Source organism: Vombatus ursinus, unplaced genomic scaffold, assembly GCF_900497805.2.
Source record: "Vombatus ursinus unplaced genomic scaffold, bare-nosed wombat genome assembly UNPS02010284.1, whole genome shotgun sequence".
NCBI classification, from domain to species: domain Eukaryota; kingdom Metazoa; phylum Chordata; class Mammalia; order Diprotodontia; family Vombatidae; genus Vombatus; species Vombatus ursinus.
In genome coordinates this window covers 13906442-13934140 of record NW_020950062.1, presented here as the reverse complement: position 1 = coordinate 13934140, position 27699 = coordinate 13906442, and the positions used below count along the sequence as shown (strand labels likewise).

General features: G+C 35.3%; 1 protein-coding gene across 3 annotated transcripts in view; it reads right to left on the bottom strand.

Annotated features, from left to right (window-relative positions):
- CSMD3 (CUB and Sushi multiple domains 3) overlaps nucleotides 1–27699 on the bottom strand; it is a 1542511-nt gene that overhangs the window by 199165 nt on the left and 1315647 nt on the right. For 2 of the 3 annotated variants that reach the window (XM_027854053.1, XM_027854054.1), the window contains 3 exons: nucleotides 22320–22433; nucleotides 21605–21700; nucleotides 19654–19857 (listed from right to left, as the gene is read on the bottom strand). In XM_027854053.1, coding sequence (XP_027709854.1) covers nucleotides 19654–19857; nucleotides 21605–21700; nucleotides 22320–22433 — 414 coding nt within the window. The remainder of the gene's footprint in view (nucleotides 1–19653; nucleotides 19858–21604; nucleotides 21701–22319; nucleotides 22434–27699) is intronic. The other variant, XM_027854055.1, reaches the window with a different exon arrangement.

Sequence of the window (27699 nt, the reverse complement as noted above, 5' to 3'; positions counted from 1 at the left end):
GGCATGGAAGACACATACTTATGGAAAGTGGAATTTTGCAAGTGAGGAACAGCAAGGAGACCATTATAGCTAGACCATAGAGTACACAGAGGGGAACAATGGGTAAGAAGCCTGGAAAATGTTTGTTTCATTAATTCTACATGGAATAATTAATTCTTATGATAGATTCAAAGAACAACCTTTTGATATGACCATGTAGTTTCCTAAAGAAGAAATGTATGCTATCAATAGGCATAAAAACAAACAAATAGACAAAAGGTTCTTAATCAGTAGGTAGTTAAGGCAATTTGTGGACTCAGTGGGTAGAGTATTGAGACAAAAAGATCTGAGTTCAAATTTGGCCTCACTAGCTCTGGGAGCCTGGGCAAGTCACTTAACCTCTGTTTGCCTCAGTTTCCTCATCTGCAAAAATGGGGATGATAATAGTATCTATCTCCCAAGGTTATTGTGAAGATCAAATGAGATAATAATTATAAATCAATTAGCACAGTGCCTGGCACATAGTAAGCAATACATAAATGTTATTTATTATTATTATTGTTAATTAGAGAAACGGAAATTTAACAATTCTGAGAATCCATCTCACACCTATCAGACTGATAAAACTGACAAAAACAGAAAATAACAAACATTGGAGGATCTGGGAGAACACAAGCACATTAATGCACTGTTTGTGGGTGGAGCTACAAATTGATCTACCCATTCTGGAAGTCAGTTTGTAAATAAGACTCTAAACATCATTTAAATGTGCGTACTCTTTAAGCCAGCAATACCATTACTAAACTAGACCTACAGCACAAAGCTCAAAGAAGAATGGAATGCATATGTACAAAAATATTTATAGCAACTTTAAGAAACAATTTATTTTTAATATTCATTCTTTTAAAAAATTGAGTTTTGAATCCTCTCCCTATGTCCTACCCCTCCCCACCCATTGAGAAGGCAAACAGTGTGATATCAATTACAAATGCGAAATCATGCAAAACATAGTTTCATATTAGCCATGGTACAAAAGAAAAAAGAAATAAAAGAAAAATGGAGGAAGTTAAAAAAATATGCTCCAATATGTATTCAGACTTCATTAGTTTTCTCTCTGCAAGTTGACAGCATTTTTCATTATAAGTCTTTTGGAATTATCTTGGATCACTGGATCAGAACATCTATGTCTTTTACAACTGATCATCATTACCATATTGCTGTTACTGTGTACAATATTCTCCTAGTTCTGCTCTTTTTCACTTTTGATGAGTTCATATAAGTCTTCCCAAGTTTTTTTGAAATGATCCTACTACATAATACATATACATACACACACACAAACATACATACACACACACACACACATACACACATACAGGTCCTTTTCCTTTTTCTTTGATCTCTTTGGGATACAGACCTAGTAGTGATTAGTTGTGTTTGTCCTTTGTTCTCGAAGAGGACCATGACATCAGGGAGATCATAACATGACTTAAAATTGACTTTGTTTTGAGTGAGGGAGGGCTGTGCAAGGTCACCTGCCTTACTTTCTCCTCCAGAGCCATCTGGGTCCAGTGGCCAGATATTCATCAGGATGACTGGAGATAGCTCAGGATGCAATGGGAGACCCTGGTTCTTTTAAGCTAAGGTCTTTTCAGGTACTCAATTTGAGTGAGGCAATGCCCATTCAGTGAATAGGCCTCTTTAAGAAGTCAATCAAGGGATGGCCCCTTTAATAAAAAAAAAAAATCAAACTAGGAGGGAAGACCTTCAGGGTTGCGGGCCAAAAGAGAAACAGTTACTGCTCAGTTGAAGGATATGCACAGTTTTATAGACTCTGGGCATAGCTCCAAATTATTCTCCAGGATGTTTGGACCAATATGCTATTACAACAGTGTATATTAATGTCTCATTTTTTTTTACATCCCTTCCAGCATTTGTCATTTTCTTTTTCTGTCATATTAGCCAATTTGATAGGTGTGAGGTGGTACCTCAGAGCTGTTTTAATTTGCATTTATCTATTCAACAGTGATTTAGAATATTTTTTCATGATTATAGATAGCTTTGATTTCTTCATCTGAAAACTGTGTGCTCATATCCTTTGACCACTTATCAATTGGGGAATAGCTCTTACTTTTATAAATTTCACTCAATTCCTTATATGTTTGAGAAGTGAAGCTGTTATCAGAGAAACTTGCTGTAATTTTTTCCTCCAGTTTCCTGCATTTCTTATAATCTTGGCTGCATTGTTTTTGTTTGTGCAAAAAACCTTTTAATTTCATATAATCAATATTATCCATTTTCCTTCCTATGACGTTATCTCTTGTTTGGTCATAAATTTTTCCCTTATCCATAGATCTGAGAAGTAAAATTTTCCATGCTTCCCTAATTTGTTTATAGAATCCTTTATGTCTAGGGGCAGCTAGGTGGCCCAATGAATAGAGCACAGGCCTTGGACAAGAGGACCCGAGTTCAAATTTGGCCTCAGACACTTGACACTTACTAGCTGTGTGACCCTGGGCAAGTCACTTAACCTCATTTCCTAGCCAAAACAAACAAACAAACAAAGAAACAAACACATTAGAATCCTTTATGTCTAAATCATTACCCATTTTTACCTTACCTTAGTATGTGGTGTGATATATTGGCCTATATAGACCTAGTTTCTTCCAAGTTGCTTTCTAGTTTTCCCTGCAATTTCTGTCAATTGTTGCCCCAAAGACTTGGATTTTGAGGTTTATTAAACACTAGATTACTATGGTCATTTACTACTGTGTATTATGTATTTAATCTATTCCATGATCCACCACTCTATTTCTTAGCCAGTATCAGATTGCTTTGATGATTACTACTCTGTAATATAATTTGAAATTTGGTACTGCTACATTGCCTTCCTTTTCATAAAAAAAAAAAAAATGATTCCCTTTATACTCTTGGCTTTTTTTTTTCTTCCAAATGAATTTTGCAATTATTTTTTCTAGCTCCATAAATTAATTCTTTGGTAGTTTTATTAGTTTGGTACTGAATAAGTAATTTAATTTAGGTAGAATTGTCATTTTTAATATATTGGCTCGGCCTACCCAGGAGCAATTAATATTCCTCCAATTATTTAGATAACAGCTGTTTTCGTGGTAATAAAGAACTTGAAACTAATTGAGTGGCTGAACAAATTGAAAAAATTATAATACATGACTGTATTGGAATATAATTTTGCCATAAGAAATAGTGAAAGGGACAGTTCCCAGGAAATCTAGGAAGATTTGCATTATCTAATGCAGAATGAAATAAGCAGAAGTAAGAGAATAACTTTTTAAGAGAACATTATAAAGACAAGTAAATTTGAAATAATTAAGAACTCTAAACCAGAAATTATTTTGGAGGGAAGAGAGAAGGGAAAAAGCAATTTAGTGCCTATTGTGTAACAGGCATTGTGATTTTCACAATCATGCAAGATAAATGCTATTATTATTTCCATTTTACAGTTGAGAAAAATGAGGCAGACAGAAATCATGACTTGCCCAGAGGTCACATAGCTAGTAAGTTTCTGAAGTCAGATTTAAACTCACATCTTTCTGATTCCAGTTGCAGTACTCTATCCATTGTACCACCCAGCTGCCTGAAATTCTATGATGAACTAGAATGAATGAAATAGAACCTGTTAAAAGAGAGGTGACATACTCAGTTTGAAAAAGGAGACTTTTTTTTTAACATTGCCAAAGAAGGATTTTTTGGGTTTTTTTTTGTTTCTTTGACTACACTTTTTTTTGTTTTCTTTTGTTTTCAACTGAGGGAAGAAGGGGGAGAGAAAACGCATTTTTTGTTATGAAAATAAAAATCCTAGGATCTGCAAAAAAGATAAAAAAAAACAAAGTTAATGGACATCTTTCTGGGCCACTTCATCATATCAGTCTCCAAAAAGGTAAAAGTGAAAAACTGACCTAAATTCCTTCGAATTCTGTTTTCCATTCTATTCTATTCAATTTAACAAACACTTATTCAATGCCTACTATGTGCAAGGTATTTCACTAAATTTTGGAAATAGGTTTCCATAATTCTAGCACAATAAATTTGAAGAGAAAATGGCACTACTGTATTTGAACACATTTTATATCAGTTAAATTTAAAATTGTTGAAAAGTTTACCTCCATTAAGGATATAAAAAAGTTATTTTGGTCAGTAAGAGAACCCAGGCTGAGCTTATGCTATGAATAGTGAGCTGGAGGGTGTTGTTTTTTTTTTTTTAAAGCAGTTTGTACAATGTCAATATCACATGGAAATTAGAGATTAAATTGGCACAACTTTGAATTGACAATGGTAAATTTTGCTACTTCTTAGAGGAGGATGGACTAGGACTCAAGTGCAATGAGATCTTACATGTTTTTCTCCCACTTTTCTGTTCAGACTAAAGGAGGCAAGATCAAAAAACAGGGGCTGGCCCGGGAGACACACCATAAATAAGAAGCCTTCCCTAGGCCTGCCTATAAATAGAAGGTAGGCCAGGATGACAGTATTAGCCCAGGTATTTAGCTGAAAACTGAACTAAAGATTTAATGCCTACAGGGAACACGTAGCAAAGTAGGGGCTTTTCAGCAGATACCATCAGGGCCAGAAATACAGAAGTGCTGATCCTTCCAAGCCTCTAAAATCCCAGACAGTTTGAGGACTTCTACTGTTAAAGCTGCTAGTAGGCACTAGGGCAAACTGAACCCCAAAACATAAGAGGGAGTATATCATGGTGGTTTCTGGCTGGAATTATACCAAATATTGGGAGTATACAAAATATTAAGCCAATAAGGGGGTTATGAATCTTTGGGGTTTTGTTTGCATACTTAACTCCAAAATGGATTTCTACCAGAATTTAATTATAATTGTGAATTATATAAAAGTAACTTGACAATATTGAGTGGTTTTTATTGGCTCAGTTTTAAAGAACAGCACCACATTAGATATAAACTCTGTAAAGAAGGTAAATAGGTTTTGCAGTGAATAGAACTGGATTTGGTGTCAGGAAGACCCGAGTTCAAATCCTACAACAGACATTTACTAACTCTGTGACCCTAGGTAGATCACTTACCCTCTGTTTGCCTTAGTTTCCTTAACTGTATAAAGAGGATAATAATAACATCTATTTCTCAAAGTTGTTGTGAGCATCAAATGAGATGATATATGTAGAGTGCTTTGAAAATCTTAAAGTACTATGTAAATATTGTTAATATTATTATTACATTATCAGACATATCATGTCAAGCATTGGGTTATGGGTTTTGTGTTAGGAAAAAAGAAGCATAAAACTTCTAATAGTGGCATACCTAAAATGAGGACACATTGCATTTGAGATCAGAAGGTATCCAAAGGGGATGTATTTTATTTGTCAAAAAACTTATGATCTCATAGCAAAGTGCCACCAAGATTTAATATTTTAACAGTTCAGCAGATCTGTGATCTCATGAAATGTGAGTAATCTCTCCCCAGGTGCATACTGCAATCCACTATATGTTCTAATCTTGCGCCAATTTTGACCACATCCTTCTATACTTCATTCCTCTATGGGGAGATCCAAATATCACCCATCTATTATTTACTAAACCTTGATTCAAGTAGAGGGGTGTGGGCCCAGGAAACCACCTCCACTCCCTTAACTTCCCTTGAATTTTCCTAAGTGGCCAAGTCTCTGGTGTTCCCCTGAGTCATTGGCCCATCCCAGAATAATCCTTTCAATTATCCATTCTTTGTGGCTCTGACCTTTAATTCTCTGTTATCTCTGACCCTGCCCAGCCCTTGTAACATAGAGGTTGGTTACCTCCAAACCATTCCAGGTTATTTTGCCCCTCCTTCTTAATTCCTTTTAGACCCCTTCTGTTACCTCCCAGTCACCCTAAGCTATTGGCCATTCCTTGATCACATCCAGATCTTCCCATAGATCTTTTTCCTATAAAAAGGGTTTGTCTCCTCTACAAAGGGTGGATTCTTAAAACCTTGCCCACCTCAACCAGCATTTTAATAAACCTTGTCTCTGACTGAAAGAAGGCTTAAGTCAAATTCTTTAGAGGCAGAATCTGCATCTTCTGCCCTTGAATTTTGGGGTTCCCAGCACCCCTAGACTGCAACAAAGTGACTACCCTTTATGTAAGTAATGATTATTTTTAAAATATAGGAGGGGAAGTATTTGGTTATTTATTCTATTGTTCAGAAAGGCAGAGAGAGAGCTAGTTTCACCTTAAGGTAGCTCTGGATTTAAGTACTGTCTCTGATACATACTAGCTGTGTAACTTTCTTTAGACAAGTCACTAGACCTCCCTGTAAAATGAGGGGACTTGCCTAAATGGCCTCAGATGTCCCTTCTAGCTCTCTCTCTCTAGGATCCTCTGATTCTAAGTCATTTAACCTTTCTGCTAACTTTCAAAGATGATTGCAGCCATTTGCATATCTCAATTGGTAAAGGGTCTTATCTCATTCAAGAGTTCTTTATATCAGTGAAAGTGTAAATTTGAACCTAGGGTGAAAAATTCTAAACTAGAATTGGTCTTGAGTTTAAAGGCTTTCACCAACTTTCAAAGATATCAGAGTGAAGAAGGCCAAAAGAGGACGTGAGTGAACTTGGAATTGTTCCTGCAGAGTTTCTAGATCAGCTAATCAAGGCTACAGCTTGTATTACCTCAGGAGAATTACTCCTAATCATTCATACGTAAGAGAGCTGGAGGTCCGGAGAAGCAGAGAAGACAAAGTCTTTGGTGGCTTCTGAATTATGGACAGTAAAGTTCACCACAAGAAACAGGTCTGGCTATAGGAAGTTATCAATAGGTATAAGCTATTGCAGGCAACAAGTAACAGATGATCTCAATTTTAGTTATATTGGGAGAAAGTTAAAGCACAGTCAAAGCCCTCCTTCAGATCACACAGTCTAACCAGAGATGTCCCTCAGGACTCAGTCCTGGGTCCTCTTCTCTTCTCTCTCTATACTACCTTGCTTGGTGATCTCATCAGCTCCTGTGGATTTAATTACCATCTCTATGCTGATGATTTTCAAATCTGCCTTTCTTGTCTCCATCTCTCCGCTTACCCCTAATCTCACATCTCCAATAGCCTTTCAGACATCTCAAACTGGATGTCCAGTTCACATCTTAAAATCAATATGTTCCAAACAGAACTCATTGTCTTTTTCCGTAATCCCTTCCCCAACACCTTCCCTATTACTGGAGAGGATAACGCCATCCTCCCCATCTCACAGGCTCACAACCTAGGATTTGTCCTGGATTCTCCACTCTCTCTCATTCCCCACCTATACCCCAGTTGTTGCCAAGGCTTGTTGATTTCACCTCTGCAACATCTCTCAAATATGCCCTCTCTCCTTTGACAGTTCCACCACTCTAGTGCAGGCTGCATTACCTTCCTGGGTGGGGCTGCTTGCCTCTATTCTCTCCCCACAGTTATTCATTCTCCATTTAGCTGCTAAAATGATTTTCCTAAAACATAGGTCTGATCATGTCACTTTCCTCTTCAATAAACTCTAGTTGTCTACTATTGCCTCCAGGAGCAATTATAAAATACTCTTTTTGGCATTCAAAGCCTTTCATAACCAAGTTCCCTCCTACCTTCCAAGTACTCTTATACCGTATTCCCCAAAATACATTTTTCCATCTAGTGACCCTGGCTTCCTGGCTGTTGCTTGAACAAGACACCCCATCTCTTCACTTTGGGCATTTTCTCTGTCTTTCTTATGACTCTCTTCTTTGCTTCAACTACCGACCTTCATAACTTCCTTTATATCCTAACTAAAATTCCACCTTCTACAGGAAACTTTACTCAACCCCTCTTAACTCCAGTTCTTTTTCTCTTTTATTTTCTACTTATCCTCTATGTAGTTTGCTTTGTATATATTTACTTGCAAATTAGATTGTAAACTCTTGAGGGCAGGGACCATCTTTTGTCTCTTTATTTCCCTAGTGCTTAGCATAGTGCCTAGTAGTCACTTAATGAATATTTCCCGAGTGAATAAATGAATAAAATGGATTATGTGCAATGAATGATAGCTCAGGTAGTGGGTAGAATGGAAATCTTAACTGTATTTTTAGACTTATCATGTTTGAGCCTAGAAAATAGAACTAAAATATTTAGTTACAAGTTTCAAAGTAGTAAATTGAGCCTTGATATAAGGAAAAACTTCCTAAAACCTACAGTACCACAGCTATCCAAAAAGTGGAATGGGATACCTTGGTAGTTAATGTATTACCATTCATTGGAAGTCTTGCAGCAAAATCTAGAGGACAACTTATTGTATTGTAGCTGGAATTTCTTTTCAGGTAATGACTGTATTGGCTAACAAAGTACCTCCTAATTGTGAAATTCTATGATTTTGAGATTCAATAGACACCCAAAAATATCCAGGAAAAAAAAAGTCAAGAAAGGAGACAGCAATAAATCCATGAATTCAGATGTTCTGACACAAATAGGGGTGCTAAGCAAAATGAAATAGAGATCCATGAGCAGGGAGACATTTGAACTCAATAGATATTACAGAAACTTGTGATCAGACTTTACTACTACAATGCTGCTCTGCAAGTATACCCATGAGGATGAAGTTTCCTAAATGAGATAAGGATGGGCTAATACCAATTACTATATGTAATGTACATAGAGAAGATATGATAATTTCAGAAAATCTAGGAAACAGAAAGGGAAAGCTTAGTAATTACTGATGTAGATAGAGCCAGACATCCTCGAGAATAAAGTCAAGAGAGCCTTAGGAAGCATTGCTAACAATAAGTCTAATGGAAGTGATGGAATTCCAGCTGAATTATTTAAAATCCTAAAAGATGATGCTATTAAAGTGCTGTATTGAATATGCCAGCAAATTTGGAAAACTCAACAGCAGCCACCAGATTGGAAAAAAAGATTTACATCCCAATCCTAAAGAAGGACATTGCCAAAGAATGTTCAAGTTACCTAACAATTGCACTCATTTCACACACCAGCAAAGTTATACTTAAGATTCTGCAAGCTAGGCTTTAGCAATAATTGAACCAAGAATTACCAGAAGAGCAGGTTGGTTTTCAAAGAGGGAGAGGAACTAGAGACTAAATTGTCAACATTCTCTGGATTATGGAGAAAGCAAGGGCATCTGCTTCTGCTTCATTGACTAAAGTCTTTGTGTGGATCACAATAAAATGTGGCAAGTCCACAAAGAGATGGGAGTACCAGATCATCTTACTTGTCTCCTGAGGAACCTGTGTGAGGATCAAGAAGCAACAGTTAGAATTAGAACTAACCATGGAATAACTGATTGGCTTAAGATTGGGAACGGCATAGGACAAGGCTGTATAGTGTCACCTTATTTATTTAACTTATATGCAGAGTACATTTTGCGAAATACCAGTCTGGATGAATCAACAGCCGGAATTAAAGCTGCTTTATCTTTACTTATATTTATTATAAACAACAACTATCTTAAATATGCAGATAATACCACTCTAATGGCAGAAAGTGAAGAAAAATTAAGAAGCCTCTTCATGTGTATGAAAGAGGAGAGTGTAAAAGCTGACTCGAAGCTTAACATGAAAAAAACAAAAAACAAAAAACACAAAATGTAAGATCATGGCAACTGGTCCCATCACTTTCTGACAAATAGAGGGAGAAGAAATGGAAGCAGTGTCAGATTGTATATTCTCAGGCTCAAAGATCACTTCAGACAGTGACTTCAGCCATGAAATTAAGACACTTGCTCAATGGAAGGAAAGCTATGGCAAATCTGGATAGCATAATAAAATGCAGAGATATCACCTTGCCCACAAAGATAGTTAAAGCTATGGTTTTTCCAGTAGTAATGTATGGGTGTGTGAGTTAGACTAGTAGGAAAGCTGAGTGCCACAGAATTAATGCTTTGAACTATGGTTCTAGAAAAGACTTTGGAGAGTCCTTTGTACAACAAGGAGAGCAAATCAGTTAATATTTAATGAAATCAATTCACACTGCTCGTTGGAAGGCCAAACATTGAAGCTGAAGCTTAAATACTCTGGCTACATAATAAGAAGACAGGACATATTGGAAAAGACCTTGATTTTGGGAAATGTTGAAGGCAAAAGGAGAAGGGGAAAGCAGAAGATGAGATGGACAAATAATGTCATGGAAGTAACAAACATGAGCTTGCACAGGCTCTGAGAGAGAGTGGATAGAAGGACCTGTAATGCTATAGTACAAGGGATCACAAAGAGTGAAACATGACTTTATGAATGAAAAATTACATGGATTTATAAAATCATCCTTCAAGCATGATAGGGGGACTAGTGCTAGAAAACAAAAGACATCCAGTTGGACTGGTCTTAGAGTTAGTAAAGCCAGAATTGAAATCCTGCCTGAGACAGTGAAAAAGCAACTGGCGGCCCTTTGGTTAGAGAATTGGACCTGGAGTCAGGCTGACTTGAGGTCTAATGTGACCTTAGATACTTACTAGCTACGTGACCCTGGAAAGTCACTTTACTTCCATTCAGTATAGTTTGTTCAGCTGTAAAATGGAGACAATGATAGGACCTACCTCACAGGGCAGCAAGCAGTAGTGCAGTGGATGAATTCTGGGATAAAAGTCAGGAAGAACAGAGTTCAAATCCAGCCTTAGACACTTACTAGCTGTGTTATCCTGGGCAACTCACTTAACCCTATTTCCCTCAGTTTCCTCATCTGTAAAATGAACTGGAGAAGGAAATGACAAACTATTCCAGTGTCTTTGCCAAGAAAAGTCCACACGGAGTCATGAAGAGTCAGAAACAACTGAAAATGACTAAACAACAACAACTTCACAGAGCTGTTGTGTCGATCAAATGAAATACTTATAAAAATGAGCTTAGCACAATGTCTCTCATGCAGTAGGTGCTACATAAATGCTTATTCCTTTCCCCCAGTGAGTAGATGTGTATCCCTAGTCTAGTCACTTAATCTACCTCAGCCTCAGTTTTCTCATTTGTAAAATGGGGACATTAATTACATCTACTTCATAGTATTGTGATCATCAAAGATAAAATATATGTAAAATCCTTAGCAAAACTTTAAAAACCATATTGTGTTTTATCATAACATTATTCAAGCAGTTTTTCTAAAACAATGTCTTGGGGTTTTAGTGGACTCTAAGTGACTCTAAGCTCAATATGAGGTAATATCATGTTATAACAGTCACCAAAAGGTAAACAGTCTTAGGTTATATCAAGAGATGGTCTGGACACAAATATAAGGTGAGACAGTGCCCGTACTCAAAGAGTTTGTGATCTACATGTTCATAGGTAAAGTAAATACAGGTCCTATACAAATAAATACAAAGTGAATTCTTGAGTGGGAACTAACAATTGAGAGAATTAAGAAAAGGCTTTTTTAAGGAGACAGGACATAATCTAGGCCTTAAAGGAAACTTAGGTTTTTGAGAGGCAGGAGTGAGGATGGAGAGCATTCCAGGCATAAGGAAAAGTACAAAGTCATGGAGGCTAAAAATAGAATGTCACATACAGAGACTAGCAAGTAGGCCAGTTTTATTAGAGCTAATAAAACACATAAAAGAGTAATATACTAAAGCTAAAATTATTATTATTTTTACAAAAATATTGTGTTTCTATAACCACCTTGCTCTTAAATCTACTTTAGGGAGAGAGATTTTACAATATTCCTGAATAGCAAATTCCAGGGTTTAACCATTTCTGTTGTCAAGAAAGCCATCTTTTTTAATCTCCTTAAACTCTCATCCTTTGTTAATATTTACTGCAATTTTAAATCTTGCATTGTTTGGGACAGACAACATGCACAATAATTGAAAATAATAGAGCAATGTAGCAAGTGAAAATTAATTATTATAGTCTCTAACAATCTGTACAGAGATATCTATATTTTGGATAAAGCACTAGAATGTGTGTCGGTGGAGTCAAAATCCTTGCATTATCAGCAGAGAGACCTGCCAGTTGACACCACTGCCATGCACCTTGGTAGACTATACTCAGTTTAATATTTCTTTGATGATGGCATGCATCAATACATGGCTAATTTCAATTTTTAATTGCATGTATAATACATGGGAAAATGTGAAATGCTTAGTCTCTTAGGAGTAATTCACAAATTTAAATCTAAGTATTTTAGTATTTAACATGAATGTGGTTACTTGAATACTCTGAAAATGAGAAAAATGAGTGAGTGAGAGAGAGTGAGAGTGAGTGAGTGAGAGAGAGAGAGAGAGAGAGAGAGAGAGAGAAGATATTTTGCCTTGAAAGTGGCTTTTAATATAAGACTGATAAAATGTTTTGTTCCCGCAATGATGGACACTGCTTTCCAGTCTCTTAGCTTATTTTATCACAAATATGAAGCAGTCAGTTAAATGGGAGGGAAATGCAACTGGAATGAATAGAGCCACTCTATTTTATACTTATGTAACTGATCTAATCTGTCATCACCTACAGGAACAAACTAAAGGTCAGTGTCATGTAAAGTACTTAAATAATTACTGGCAAAAGCAGGAGCAAGCAGAATGATTGATACCTGCTCTCTGCAAAAAAGCATATTTAAACATTCACTATGGAGTTGATGCAATTTAGTACAGCCCTATCTATGTCTAGCACTTCAATTATTAAACTGATTTGATCCAATACAATTTCCAATTCATCTATATTTCATGACTTTTATTGGCAAAGGAATTAAAGTACACATGAAGTAATTAATTCTTTGGGTCTATAAACCCTTTCTTAGCACAAGTATCTTTTGGCTTTTGGATGGCACAATTTAATATAGAGGTTAAGGGGTTTAGTGGAAAGGTGCTCCTTTTGGAACCACGAAGCCTAAGATTGAATTTCAGCCCTCCATGCTGACTATCTACATGACCTTGGGTGAGTGGTTTATCCCTGTATAAAACTGAGATTATGGTAATACTTCTACTACCAACCTCAAGGAAAGGCAGCATGGTATAGTGGATAGAGAGCTGTACTCAGAGCCAGTAAGACCTGGGTTCAAGTCTTGCCTCTGAAACTTAGTGATTTTCTGACCCCCAGTACCTCACTCAACAATTTAGTATTCTAGGCAACTCTTTTAAAATTTTAAATTTCAGAGAGAGTGCCAACTCATACTATTAGAGGTGAGTTTCGTCGCCTGTTAACTTTCTACAAATGAAATAAGAGGTTTAGTCTCTCAACCTCTTAAGAGTTGTCACCAGTTTTCTCAATCTGAAAGCTCTGTATTATTGTGAATTCTAACTAGTCACCTATGGCAGTCACAAATATGGCAAATTTTATAACTCTTCAGAAGTTGAAACCTCTTCACTTTATATTAGATATAAATTTAAGGACTTACATTTAAAACATGTTTTTATCTATAGTGATAAAGGGGGAAAATATGTTTTGGAATTCTCAATTCATCCATGCTTGCGTTAGATACAAACCTGGTATATTAATGGCCACACTGTTGTAGCCTCTTCTGAAGACCTCCTGGCCATAACAATTGTTATACCCTATCTCAGATTTCTGTTCCTTTCTTCCTCAGCTTGGGGTTCCTAAGATGTTACCCTGTCTCCAACCCTACTTCCCTCCTTGCCCCAAACCACTTCTTTCTTAAACCCAAGAAACATTTATTAAGTGCCTCCTACATGAAAAACAATGTACTAGGGACTAGGAATATAATGATAGGGTTATTGTCTTCTCATAGCTTATATTCTTGGTGGGGGGGGTAGAAGGTGGATAGGCAGTTAACAATGTATATACAGACAAACACATCTAAACCACACAAAGTAGATCCAAAGTTATTTCTAATCTAGGTGAGAGGTAGTGATGGCTTGAATTACAGTGGAGCTTCTTTGAGTGTTAAAAGAGAACAGTGGAGAAAATATTGTGAGAGATATTGATTTAAGATGACAAGAATATTAACAATGCAGAAAAGGGGAGAAAGAAGGGAGGATAAGAAAACAGTCTGCTCTCCCTTACCACCTACTACTACTACTTCTCTTCTTAGTGCTGAGGCACATTTATCTTCTGCAGTATTATGCTATTCCTGCCATGACTTCTAGAGGCATTTCAATATTAGGAAGAAACTAAACTACAAAGAATTGGACATTATGTGTAGCCTAAAGGGCAATGGCAAAGAGAGTAATGAACATATATAAGATGTAACATAGGGCAGCTAGGTGGTAGAGAATGGATACAGTGTCAGGCCTGGAGTCAAGAAGACTCATCTTTCTGAGTTCAAACCTGGCCTCAGACACTCACTAGCAGTGTAAACCTGGGCAACTCACTTAACCCTATTTGCCTCAGTTTTCTCATCTGTAAATTGAGCTGCAGAAGGAAATGACAAACCCCTCCACTATTGTTGCCAAGAAAACCCTAAATAGGATCACAAAGAGTCAGACACGACTGAAAATGACTTGAACAACAAGGATGTTGTATTACCAAGGATGCTGAAATATTACCAAGGATGCTGAAATATTACCAATAAAAACTGAAATACATAATGTTTGACATAAGATAGCCATAAAAATGTATGACTGAAAAAGGAGGTGGGATAATCACCTAATATGGTGATCAGGAGAGGAATAGCAGATGGTCAGCTTAAGTACTATGGTCAATGTTGGAAGGCCTCCATTATAGGGGAAAGCCTTTCTACAGAAGATTCAAGTGAGAACATGGAAAAGAATGTTTTAGGATAAGAAGGATTACAATCTACTTTATTGAAGGGAGTACCCACAATTATAAGATTGCAAATCCATCAAAATCTTAATTTTGGTGACTATATGTTGTTTTAAGGTATGTATCTGTATGTATCTGGTATTGTACAGGTACTGGTGTGACTTCAGAGTCTAGATACAGCCTACACCAAAGCGGGGGTGGGGGGAGCAACTGAATAATGGTAATGCTGTATTCAAGAATCAGCCAACAGCTACCTATCTGATTGTCAAAGATAACCTCTTTATTCTACCTTCCCATCCGAAGCAGAGGATCTTGGCACTGAACCCTGAGACAATGACAACCAGTGTTAGACCAGTCAAAGCCTGGGTCTTAGAGTTCAGCTACTTACTTCCAAGTACTGACAGCATACCCTGATTGTAGGGAGAAAAATGCCTCAAAGGCAACCTCTTGAGTGCTACTCTGAAGACATAATGTGAAAATAAATACCACATATATGTTTAAAAAGACAATTAATATTGTGATAAGTTTAGTTTGTAGCTATGTTTATTTAACTAATTCCAAGGTGAACATTTTCAAGATTACTCCACCGATTCTATTTTATTAGGACATTCTTATTTTTACATAAAGAAACAATAACCAAAGACTTCAAAGCCTCAAGTGACTGGCATCCGGCAGGACTGGAGAGCCAATGAACCAAAGGCCAATTTTTTCCTTATTAAACATAGACTAAAATTTTTGTAATCTGTGACTTAGGTAAAATTGGAGTTTTCGTTACACTAAGCAATAAGAAAATATTTTTAGTCTTAGCAGGTAATTTGATTATTAGTTTACTTAAATTTATGGTTGGTTAAGACCAATATTTCAATCTAAGATCTAAATTAGGAGATATAATAATATATAGAGAGGTAAAATAGTTTCTCCAGCTCATAAATCCCTGGTCATCCTTTGTAAGTATGTATTCTCCCACTCCTCCCAAAACACTGGACAGGGTATTGGAATATTTATTGCTCCCAAATGATATTTCCAAATTGTCCCTCTGCCACACTTGGACTTTTCCTCTGCCACTAAATAATACTCAGTAGCCTCCTCTTTTGAGGCTTGCTCTATCCAAATATAGTAGCCAATCCATATCCTGGTAACAATTATATATGAGCTTTCAGGTCATTATCCTTCATTTCTCCAGTAGAGCAGAAGTTGGCTCACATTCTTCCTTCACATGCTAACTTCAGTCCTTAAACAACAGGATTTCAACATATGTGTTAGTGTGACCTTAAATTTCCTACTTTAACTCAATATCCTCAAACCATCGTATTCGCCAATCCTTCTCAAATTGTAGGCATGTTCACAGTCTTTATCTTGCCATTTGCCATACTGCTCTACTGCCATGATCAGGAATTCTGAAATCTCTTTACCCAATCATAACCTCTTATTAATTCCATTCCATCAATAACTCCCCTTAAACTTGTTCTTTGTCTTCTTAATGAACTACAATTTCATTCCTGCTTAGGCTTCACTTTTTCCCTTCCCACTTCTAAATGTATTGTTAACCAGTTTGATATTATATTATTCTCCACTCTAAAATCTCTTTTCACTTCTCATACCTGCCCAAAGGACAATATGGCATTACTTTCGCCATCTGTCTTCTCAGCTTTTACCACTGGATAGAACAAGGGAAGTCACTCAACCTTGCCAACTGGATCCACTGCAAAATTTTGCTATCTATGAGGAGGCTGGTGGTACAGTGGATAGAGCACTGGACCTGGAGTTAGGAAGATCTGAGTTCAGATCTGACCTCACTAGCTATGTGACCCAGAGCAAGTCATTTAACCTGTTTGTCTCAGTTTCCCCAAATATAAAATTGGGATAATAATAGCATCTATCTCACAGTGTTATGAAGAGCAAATAAGATGAGTAAAAAATGCTTAGCATTGTACCTGGCACACAGGAGGTCCTATATAAACAATTATTTCCTCCCCTCCCCTGTATCTCCCTCTCCACCCTTCTTCTCCCCTTCCCTTCCTTTCTCTTTCTTTTTTTCCTTTATGTTATCTAATCTTAACTGGGCCCTCATTTTGGTGAGGTAATCTTTATTTTTTTTCCTAATTCTGCATAATGGTTCTTCCAAACCTTCTCTTTTGTGTTAGTTTCTCATAAACTCCTTCTCCCAACTTTCTCAGTGGAGGACCTCCCTTCTTAGTTTATTGATAAAACCTAAGGCACACTCAGGGAACTTTCTCTTCTTTTTTCTCCACTTCAAAACTCCTTTCAAGTGATCCCTCATTTTCTACTCCTTTACCCTAGGCTGATGAAGAGGTGGCTTTCTTATCCCCAAGCCCAAACTTTCTACATAAACCCTTCATTATCTCCTATCTCCTCTACCCAAATGACTCCATAAATACCCATTCTCTACCTAATCTCCAATTTCTCCCCATTGACTGATTTCTTTCCTGATATCTACAAGCAAGATTAAGGCTCCCCAATCCTCTAAATAGAAAAACACTTACACAGGACCCTATAGTCCCCTCGAGCTATCTTCCTAGATCTCTCCTCCCAGTCACAAACTCCTAGAAAAAAAAATAAGTTAATTGCCTCTTTGTCTCTTTACTCACTGACCCACCCTTTGCAATAGGGGAGTAAGGGTGGGGTGGGGTGGGGGGGTTTTCAGTTTTCTCAACTGAAATTCTTCCCTCCAAAGTTAATAATGATATCTTAATTGCCAAATTAACGTAATGACACTTTCTCTGTCCTCATCATTCTTGATCTCTGTATTGTCTGATATTGTTGATCATATACTTATATATGTAAGTCTTCTCCCTTTTATGAATGAAAATTCCTTGAAGAATTCACTTAAGTCTTTTACTCTTTGGCTGTCAGTTATCTTATCTGCAAAAAGAAGTTATTGACTGATGTGACCTCCAAGATCATGATCACTTTCAAAATTCTATGAATTTATGAATCTACTGGAGAGCATGACCAGAGATATTTAGGTTACTTCCCAGTACTAACATTTTTGTTATTGTATAGTTGTTTTTCAGTTGTGTCTGGCATGTCATGTCCCTTTTGAGGTTTTCTTGGCAAAGGTACAGGAGTGGTTTATCATTTCCTTCTCCAGTTCATTTTACAGATGAAGAAACTAAAGCAAACAAGGTCAAGCTACTTGCCCAGGGTCACATAGTAAGTGTCTAAGGACTGGTTTGAACTCAGGAAGAGGGGTCTTCCTGACTCCAATCCCAGTGCTCTATAAACTGTGTCATCTTGCTGCCTATTAGCACGAACATATTACATTGTTAATAATAGCTATCTCATTCTTCCACTAAGCTCATTAAAGGCAGGAAGAGTGCCATTTAAGTGTATATGCACACATAATACATATATGGGAATATGTATACGGCAATAATTGTTTATATTAATATATAGCCACAGCACCTTGCCCATAAATGCTCAATGCTGAACTGAATTATTTGAATTGGATTTCCTTTTTCTTCCTCTACCTAAATACATTTGTCATATTTGAGGTAAATGCATTTTTGTTAAAATAGAGGGAGCAAGCTAAATAAATTATTGAGAGCACAGAACATTCCCAGATTTATAAATTATATAGACTTTGGGGTACATGATACAAATAGAGGTCTTTGTTTACATATATCTTATCAATACACATATTTGGTAAATAGGGTTCAACTAATTCCAATTTCGCTGTTTCCCTAGAGGGAGAGTATACAGCCTCCAAAATTTGGGTTTAAAATGCTTTAATTATATCATGATCTCCTTGAGATCAAGTACTGTTTCTACCTTTCGTTGTATCACTAGTGCTTAGCATAGTGCATGGAGCACAGTAGGCACTTAATGAAAGCTTAGTGACCGGGTAATTAGTGGTCCTTGAGATAATGCCAACTTAATCAAATATGATAAATGAGAGTTAACACATATGGGGCATGATACATTATTTTCAAAGTCCATCCAATATTCATGTGAACAAATAGAGAAAATAGGTCATCTTAAAATTAATTTTTACTTTGTTTTCTCTTCTATTTTGTTGAACCATATGACCACTAAGACCTCAATTTATTAGAACTAAACACCCAATTAATCTCAATTTATTTTCTGTGCTTTTAGTAACACAGCAAAAGAGAAGATAATGAACTTAGAGCAACAATTTTTTTTTAATATTTCTGGGTACATTCTAAGGTCAGTAACAGGAACAATTATATTCAGAAGAGCATATTTACTGGTACAAGAAAGCATATTAATTCATTTTAAGAAGATTCAAAACTGAGAGTTAAAACATGTTTAACTCCAGAATCAATCTGAAAACTCAATTAGAATATCCTTTTCCCAATTTTTCCAATTAAAGATTTTACTGCCTAGTGCTTGTGATAGGTTAAACAAAAGGCTTTCAGAACAGTGAGCTTTAGAAACCTTTCATGAAAGTCTATAACCAAAATATCATAGCGAGAACAGACACTATCTTTGGGTCTTTATTTGCAGATTATAGGACTTTTTCTTTTTTTTACTCAAATCTATGAAATTTATCCAGAAATATAAACATTTGCAATAAACAAGGCTACTAAAAATGTTGAGTTGTGAAAACATCACTCCTGAATATAAGGCATTTTATATAGTGAACAAATACTAATTTCAGTCCTCCTGGATTAAAGAAACATCACACTGGGAATTATGTTCTAAATTTTGTTCTAAACATTTTGAAGTGCATTATTCCTTCAATGTATATCAAATATCCATTGACACATAATTTTGCAGGTGTGTGTAAATACTCACATGTGTATATGAGCATACAATGAAGCAGGGAAAACTGAGACAATTATCCTGATAATTCAAACTACAAACTTTTTTTCTTCATTTGAATTATCAACGTAACTGCCTCAATTTTCCACTTTATTTTACATGTTTAAGCGTAATAACCAAAGAGAAAAATAAATTTTGAGTGAATTATTGAGTTTTGGAATCAAAGAAGAAAATTTTCAGATGATCTATCCCTTTAAAATACGCAATAATCAGAAAACATACATCTTTATATACTCACCAACACATGTAGGTAAGGAATCATTCCATTGTGCCAAAGAATTGGGCACTGTGTCACATCTAATTGCTATGGATCCATAGAGAATGTATCCTGGATTACATTCAAAAAGAACCAATGAACCAACTGCAAATTCATTGCCAATCCTTCTTCCAAATCTTGGTTCAGGAACAGAACTGCATTGTGTTGCACTTGTTCTCGGGACAGCTGCATGCATACAAACAATTGTTGATTTCAATTTTACATTTGATAGAGAAATACAGATTTTCAAATGTTACTATGTACAGATACTTCAAAGATTATTCATTTATTTCTAAACGAAAAAAAAAAAACAACAATTTAGACAATTCCTAAAAGTTCTTCAGATTTCACAGGTTACAATACTATTCAAATGACATTGCGTTAATGTTATATCAGTATCCTCAATAAAATAAGATTCATATTTAGAAACTTTTAACCAAATAAAGTGGCTTTTGAAAATGAACTATGTTATCCTAATATTCTAGTTCAGAATAAAATTACAATCTGAGATAGATATGTGAATTTATGGGATAAAGGCTGAAAGATGAATTTTATTTAGTTATAATGGAATACTCAGTTTATAAAAACATGAGTTATATAGTAAGAGTTGACATCTCATTATTTCAGTGTCTGATACTTCAAAACACTATTATAGAAACCTGGTAAAGTATCTTAGTAATTCAGAAGCAAGACCACAGAATTAGCTACTTCAAACAGGTGTATTGTTTTTTTTCAACTTCAAAGGAGAAAATAGACTCAGGCTAAACAGAACATGTCAGACAGATTAACAACAATAGAAAAATTTGACTAAATGGGATATCAAACTTGAGGTCTTTTTCAGAATTCATTGATACGTACTTCAATTAGGATATTTTATAATGCTTGAAATAAATTCCAATGATAACAGGATGTTTTTTTTTAAACACACACACACACACACACACACACATATATACACACACACACAGATAGATAGTAATAAAAGAGATCAGCAAGAGCCAAATGAGATCTGACAAACTTTCCAAATAAGCCTACCTTCATATACCACTTGATCAAACATAACTGAACTTTCATAGTTCCTTTTCTATCACTAATATCTTAAAAACATTTATAGAGCAAATTATTATCTAGTCAATAGTACAAAATTCAAGCCAAACCAAAAGTAGGATAAGGGGATTTAACAAGAACATCAAATTATGGACTTAAAAAAAAAGATTCTACAATGAGAACTAAAGATAAGTTAACTAAGATAAGACAGATGACTATCATATGTGATTTCAAGAAAGCTACCTAAAATAAAAGTTTCTGAAAATTTGGGAAAGTGGAAATGATCATAGGAAAAAAAAGAAGAAAAAAATTTACAGAGTACCGACAATTGCCCAGAAAGCTATAGCAATAATGTAAAAAGCTTAAAACTCAGATTCTGTAAGAATAGCAGAATATGTATCATAGAGTCATAAAATTCATTGCATTTATAAGTGGACCAGAACTACAGCTATAGTATAAAGTCCTGGGATATAAATATTAAGGTGCTTATATTTTCACAGATAGAAGAGATGAAAATTCATAACATTTGTGTAGTTCCATGTCATGAATTAATAATATTGAAAGTAGATTGTAAGCACATTAATGACTGAGCAATGAGAGAGAGCGAGAGAGCGAGAGAGAGAGAGAGAGAGAGAGAGAGAGAGAGAGAGAGAGAGAGAGAGAGATTTAAAATCATGATGAGGTCGAAAAGGGTAGGTAAATGTGAATTCTAAATTGAGGGTGAGGAAAGAAGTAATTAAGGTTTTGAGAGGTGTTTTAAATGTAAAAGATAACATCCATCTTTAAGATATTTATGGATATGTGCTTTTAAGGAATAATGTGGAGCAGAGAGTTATATCTGAATAGATCATTCCTTAGTGTTTTTCTAGGCTATTGTGTCACTTACCTTGATAAACAAAGTGAAATCCCTTAGCTGTTATTGGTCCAACTGAAGTAAATCGAATTGTGATCTGATTACCTGAACTCAGTGGAAGTGATTCTCCTACTCAACAAAACAAACACTAAGATGTCACAAATAATTTTCATTAAGTAAACCTCAAAAAAATCTACTAAAATGTTTTGCCATTTGAAAACTGCAAACTGTGATCTATCAAAATTAATTTTAAATGACTACCACTGATAATAAAGTCTCTAAATGGTTGAATTCAAAGGTACTTTATAACTATAATCTTTAATTATAAGTTTGATAAACACAACCTACTTTTCTTAAAAGTATTCAAATATTTCATAATACAACAAACATCTATACATAAGAGTAATAGCACATAATATTTGCATAGTGCTTTATAGTGGCATTTCACCCTAAATCACTTTCATATATATTGTCTCAAAATGAATTAATAAATTCAAAATTGAATTAGTCTAATACTAGGACACATTCCCAGGACAAGGGTAGAACAAAGCATTTTTTTTTAATTGTTGCATTAGTTCAGTTGGCTTTTGAGTAACCTCTAATTGAGTTTCTATTTTAAAATATGACTACATTTTCAACTTAATTTGTTTCCAAGAAAGGATGACACAAATCTCAACTTTCACTACAGCACCCATCACAATCAGAACTAAGTCAATAACTGAGGCATGTCAGTTCTATTAAAGGATACCTGAATGGGATCCTGAGAGGGAAGATAACAGAGCAGATTGCTGAGTTGGCCCATCATACACCTCAACCACATCGTGGAGTGATGTCTGGAAAAATACAAACTGGCCAAACACCACTGATCAACAGGAACCAGGAGAAGCAACATAAAATCACCAACCATTCAAAAACAAAACAAAACAAAAAAATAGAAAGAGGAGGAGAGAGAGAACAAAGTATTACAATATGATAGTAATTTTTTCCCTACATTTCAAAAAGGAGAGTTGCCAATTGGTTGTTTTCCCTGAAAAAAAATATTTCAAATGATAGAAATAATGAGCATCTCATAATTTCAACAGAATCATGCAAAACTTGATTCTGAAGAAATTGTGTTCACACATTTCAATTTTAGATAATAAATAGTAAAATTGATAATTTATATATTATAATCTCTACATTTTTATTTGGACTATAATCCATAGCTTGTTTCTGATAACTTTGTGACTCTCTTCTCTTTCTAGTTTTCCCTTCACTTACAAGATTTAGTAAAATGAAGTTTACAAACTCTGGGGACCTTATTTTTCTTTGGCATATCATTTGAAATGCTATCTCATTATAGTACTTTAGCTTCTGCTAATAATTTTACTCTTTGAAACAATCATTGACATGATGCTTCTTTTGGGTACTATATATTGTTTTGTTCATAAGGTGATGTTAAAATGATCTCTAAACAATTGTTCATGAAATGCCTGAGGAATTAAATTGTATTGTGATTCCTCATGCAACTGAGATTCTTGAACAACAGGATTTACCAAGTGTATATATATATATATTTTTTTTTCCACTGTAGAAACAATTTTGAAATACTTACCAGTAGAATTTTTACAAGATTGCCCTGGTATTTCATTCATTCTGCAACCTTGAGCACACATGCTAAAGTTTATTAGCAAAAACTGATCCAATTGCAAATGGTCCATAAAGTCTAGAACTTGTTAGACAAGACCTGCCCCCAGTGAACGAGGAAGCTTGTTTTCTGGACTTCTAAATAATGAAGTTAATAACAGATACTTCAAAAATCCCTATACTTTTTCATTCAGTTAAAAACAGTTCATTCAAAAATGATGAAAATAAAATACATTTTCAATAACTTTGAAATAACTTAAACTATTTCAAAGTCTTTGAACTGTTTTTCAACTTTTTTAACAATTAAAAAACAATACTGGGATTTTACTTTTCTCTGGACTTATTCCCCATGATCACTGTTCAGATGAACATATCTATATGCAAGCTTGCTGGTTTCTTTATATGGATATTGAGATAAGCCCTGCCCAGAGATTTATATGGAAACAATCATACATAATAAATTACTTGTATTCTGTGGCCCATTAAAATTAGCTGGTAATCTCAGTCCAATTCTTTGTAAATGAAAGGAATATATAAAACACAGCAGGTATTTTGCTGTGAATGTAAAAAGAATACTTTAATAGCAATCATATTGTTTTTAGTGTCTAGGAATCTGAATCTTGAATCTTTCCTGAAAACAAAATTAGCAAAATTCTATTAGCAATTCTTCCCCATTATATTATAGTTTTTTCTTAGAATTCAAGAACATAGATTCCTTAGACTTAGTTTATAAACAATAAAGAGGGAAGAACTCTTAAGTGGATTCCTATTTATTTCTAATAATGAATTGGAAATATTGTAAAGCAAAATTTCAAAGATAAAAATTCAGAATATTATCTTCTAAGACCATCTCCCAAAATATATATTCACGATTTTTAGGGGTTTAAATTTTATTTTAAAATACTTAGCAATCAATACATGGAATAATTTCCTCCTCATGTTCAGAGCTGCTTGGATTAATAATGCTATTTCTATATGTTTTGCAAATATTGGCAATGTGAGAACTTATGTCAGAGAATTCCATTATAAGTTAAAGGTTTCTATTCTCTGATAAATGGTCCATAATGACACAAATTAACTTAATTGCAATAAATTTACAAAAAAAAATGACCCTTTACAGCATATGCCTTCTCAGCTTGTTGTTCGTGTACCAGTAAGTTTAGGTTTGAATAAATGGGTGAGAAAGAAATGTGAACTCCTCACAATTCTTTTGTCCTACAATCAAAGAGTATTTAATTTTCAACACATCCAACTTCCCTACACATAAGGCATTCAACCATCTCAGCCAGACAAGAAGGAAATTTAAAACACTTAAAAAAAATACAAATCTTTCTGTATATGTCTCTGGTTTTTTTTCCCTTTTTTCTTTGCTTATCCAACATTTTAGATTCCTTGTCTTTTCAACTAGAGATTGAAAAAAGTCTTATTAATTCTAATATTCCTGTTTAAGTAAGACACAGAGCAAAAGCTTGTCCTTTCATTTTGTTAACTTGTCACCACCTGCCTCCAGTACTAATGTTTTAATCAACTATTTATCTGAGTGTGCAGATTCTCTTCTTCTAATGAGGTCTGAATGACCAGCAGCAATAACTTACAAATATGACTCAAAGAGTTCCAGGAAAACTTTTGATTTTTTTTTCTTGCATGAGCTTTATTGACTTAGAAACTGCTACCCTAAATGGTCACCAATGCATTGCTTCTGTTCTTCCAATGACCTGACCTTCTTAACTTCCAACTTTATTTCAAATTGCTGCAAATTTTGTGAGCTGTGCTTTAGCCAAACAGAAAAACTGGCCATTCTGTGCATATATCAGACATTTTCCAATTTCTGTACCTTTCCTCTTATAATTGGTCATGCCTAGAATGTCTTCTCTCATCCTCACCTGTTGACTAGCTACCCATTATCAAATCCAGAAATCAAATGCCACTTGATCTTCACACCAAATTTTTTGCCATTCTCCCCCCTCTCCTCTAGGTCAGGAATAATTTTCCTTTCTTGAAACTTGTATGGTGACATATTCTTATTAGATATTAGTCTTTGACATAAATATTGCAAAGTTACTCTATAATTAGTCATTATTAAATAATAATTGCATATTTATGTATTGTCCTAAATCCCTTATAGATTATAAGGTCCAGGAGAGTTAAAACAATCTATTAACTATTTTATCTCATCAACATTTTGTATTTTGTATTGTACCATATGTAGGTGCTATATAAATGGTTGTTCAATAAATGAATGAATGCTAATCACTGAAGGAGACAACATTGCATAGCAGAAAGAGGACTAAACTGACAGTCAGAAGAATGTGAGTTTTTTGATGGCAGAGAGTATTTCACTTTTGTCTTTGAATCTCTAGTTCTTTGCTGCTCTGTTTGTCCTTCATTCCTGAATAGGACCATGACATCAGGGAGGTGATGCCATGACATGCAAAAGAACTGGATTTAAGTGAGGGAGGGCTGAGCAAAGTCACGAGTCTCACTTTCTCCTCCAGAGTCATCTGGGTTCAGTGACTAGATATGGATCAAGACAACTGGAGATGGCCCAGGATGCAGTGGGGGACCTTGGCCTTTTTAAGCTAAGGTTTTTAACAGGTCTTAGTTTAGGATACCATGGGGCTGCTGTAGGATGCCTGGAGACCCCCTGTTGTCCCAGGCTCTGGTAGGTATCTCTTCCATTCTGATTCCAGTCTTTTCTCAGAGCCTAGTTCTTAGCACAGTGACTCCAACATAATAAGTACTTAATAAATATTTGTTGACTTCACTTTTGCCTTTAACATGGTTTGACCATAGATAGGAAAGTTACTTAAGGTCTCTTAACCTCCATTTCCTCATCTGTATAATGGGTATAATGATGCCTATAATATTCTATCTAATACCATTGATACGGTTGTGATGAAAATAAAATAACATACAAAGTGTTACATAAATGTTTTTGATACTTATGAAATCTTTGAAACAATTTCACTAAACATCATTAGGTGAACACATAGTACAGGTCAGATTTCAGTGAGTTAGTTTTCCATAATTATACGATCATAATTCTATACCTAAGCCCAGTTTTATGTGTAGTACTTTATGGTTTCCAAGGTGCTTTTCTCACAGCTAACCTTTGAAGTAGTTTAAAATTTTTATCCCCACTATATAAAGGAGAAAACTGAATCTCAAAAAGGTTGTGTTTACATAGGTACCAAGTGTGATCAATACATTCTGTTTAATTGGACCATCCTGTATATGTTAGGTCTTTATTACACACACACACACACACACACACACACACACACACACACACATTTTTTTCCTTAATTATTATTATGAGAGCATGGGAAAATATTTATTTTTTATCCTTTATTAATATTGTTTGATTTTTGTGGCTAGGAAATTGTCCAATGCAAAAGTTTACTGTAGAGGTCAAGTTGACTTTCGAGATGCTCCAGCCAGATGGTTTTAAGGAATGATTAGATCTCACCTAATGCTTGTTTTAGGTTTGCTCAGGTCTCATTTTGGGCCCTCTCAAAACATGTGTTTTGGATTCTCCAAATTAGATTGACTTATCTGTTGATATATATCACAAAATACCATTCTGGAGAATACCTATTGCCTACATGAAGCCAATCAGGCAAATGTCGTTATGCCCTTGTCTGAATTCTGTATAATGTAATCCCACAAAGACTCATGGAAAGATAACTTCTAACTTTCCTCCTCTATCACAGGATCAAATAAATTTCTGTCTAAAACTGTTGCAGATTTTGGGGTTTGTTTTAGTGATTAATAACACCTACTAGCACAGTTGAATAATGTCAGCTATAGCATTTAATTGTCCCATTGAAAGCACCATGGAAAAACAAACACAGCACATCATTGGGGTGGGGGTGGAGGATGCCATGATGCATTGAAACTCAAGTATCTTGCTTAGTGACCAAATCCAGTTATATATGGATGAACATATGGCAGCTAATGATGCAGTAGATAGAGTGCTAGGCCTGGAGTTAGGAAAATTTAAGTTCAAATCCAGCCTTAGATAATGACTAGTGATGCAGGAAAGTCACTAAACTTCTGTCTGCCTCAGTTTCCTCAACTATAAAATGAGCATAATAATTGTACCTACTTTTGAGGGTTGCTGTGAGGATCACATCAAGCACAGTGTCTGGCATATGGGAAACACTTAGTAAAATGTTCCCTTCCTTTCTCTTTTCCTTCCTTTCTTTGTTCCTTCCTTCCTTTTTTTCCCTTCCTTTCTTCCTTTTTTTTCTTCCCTCCCTCCTTTCCTCTCTCCCTCCTTCCCTTCCTTCCTTCCTATGAATAAGTGAAAATAAAAATTTATAAGCCATTCATGTACATTGTACTCTTCTCTGATAGATTCCAGGAATCTCTGAAAGATACATTAACTCTTCCAGGCTATGGTACAGGAAAAAATAATATTAAAACCTGAATTTAGTCAGTCTTATACAGTGATTTGAGAACTGCAAAGCACTTTCTAACCCAACGGCTCTGAGAGGAAG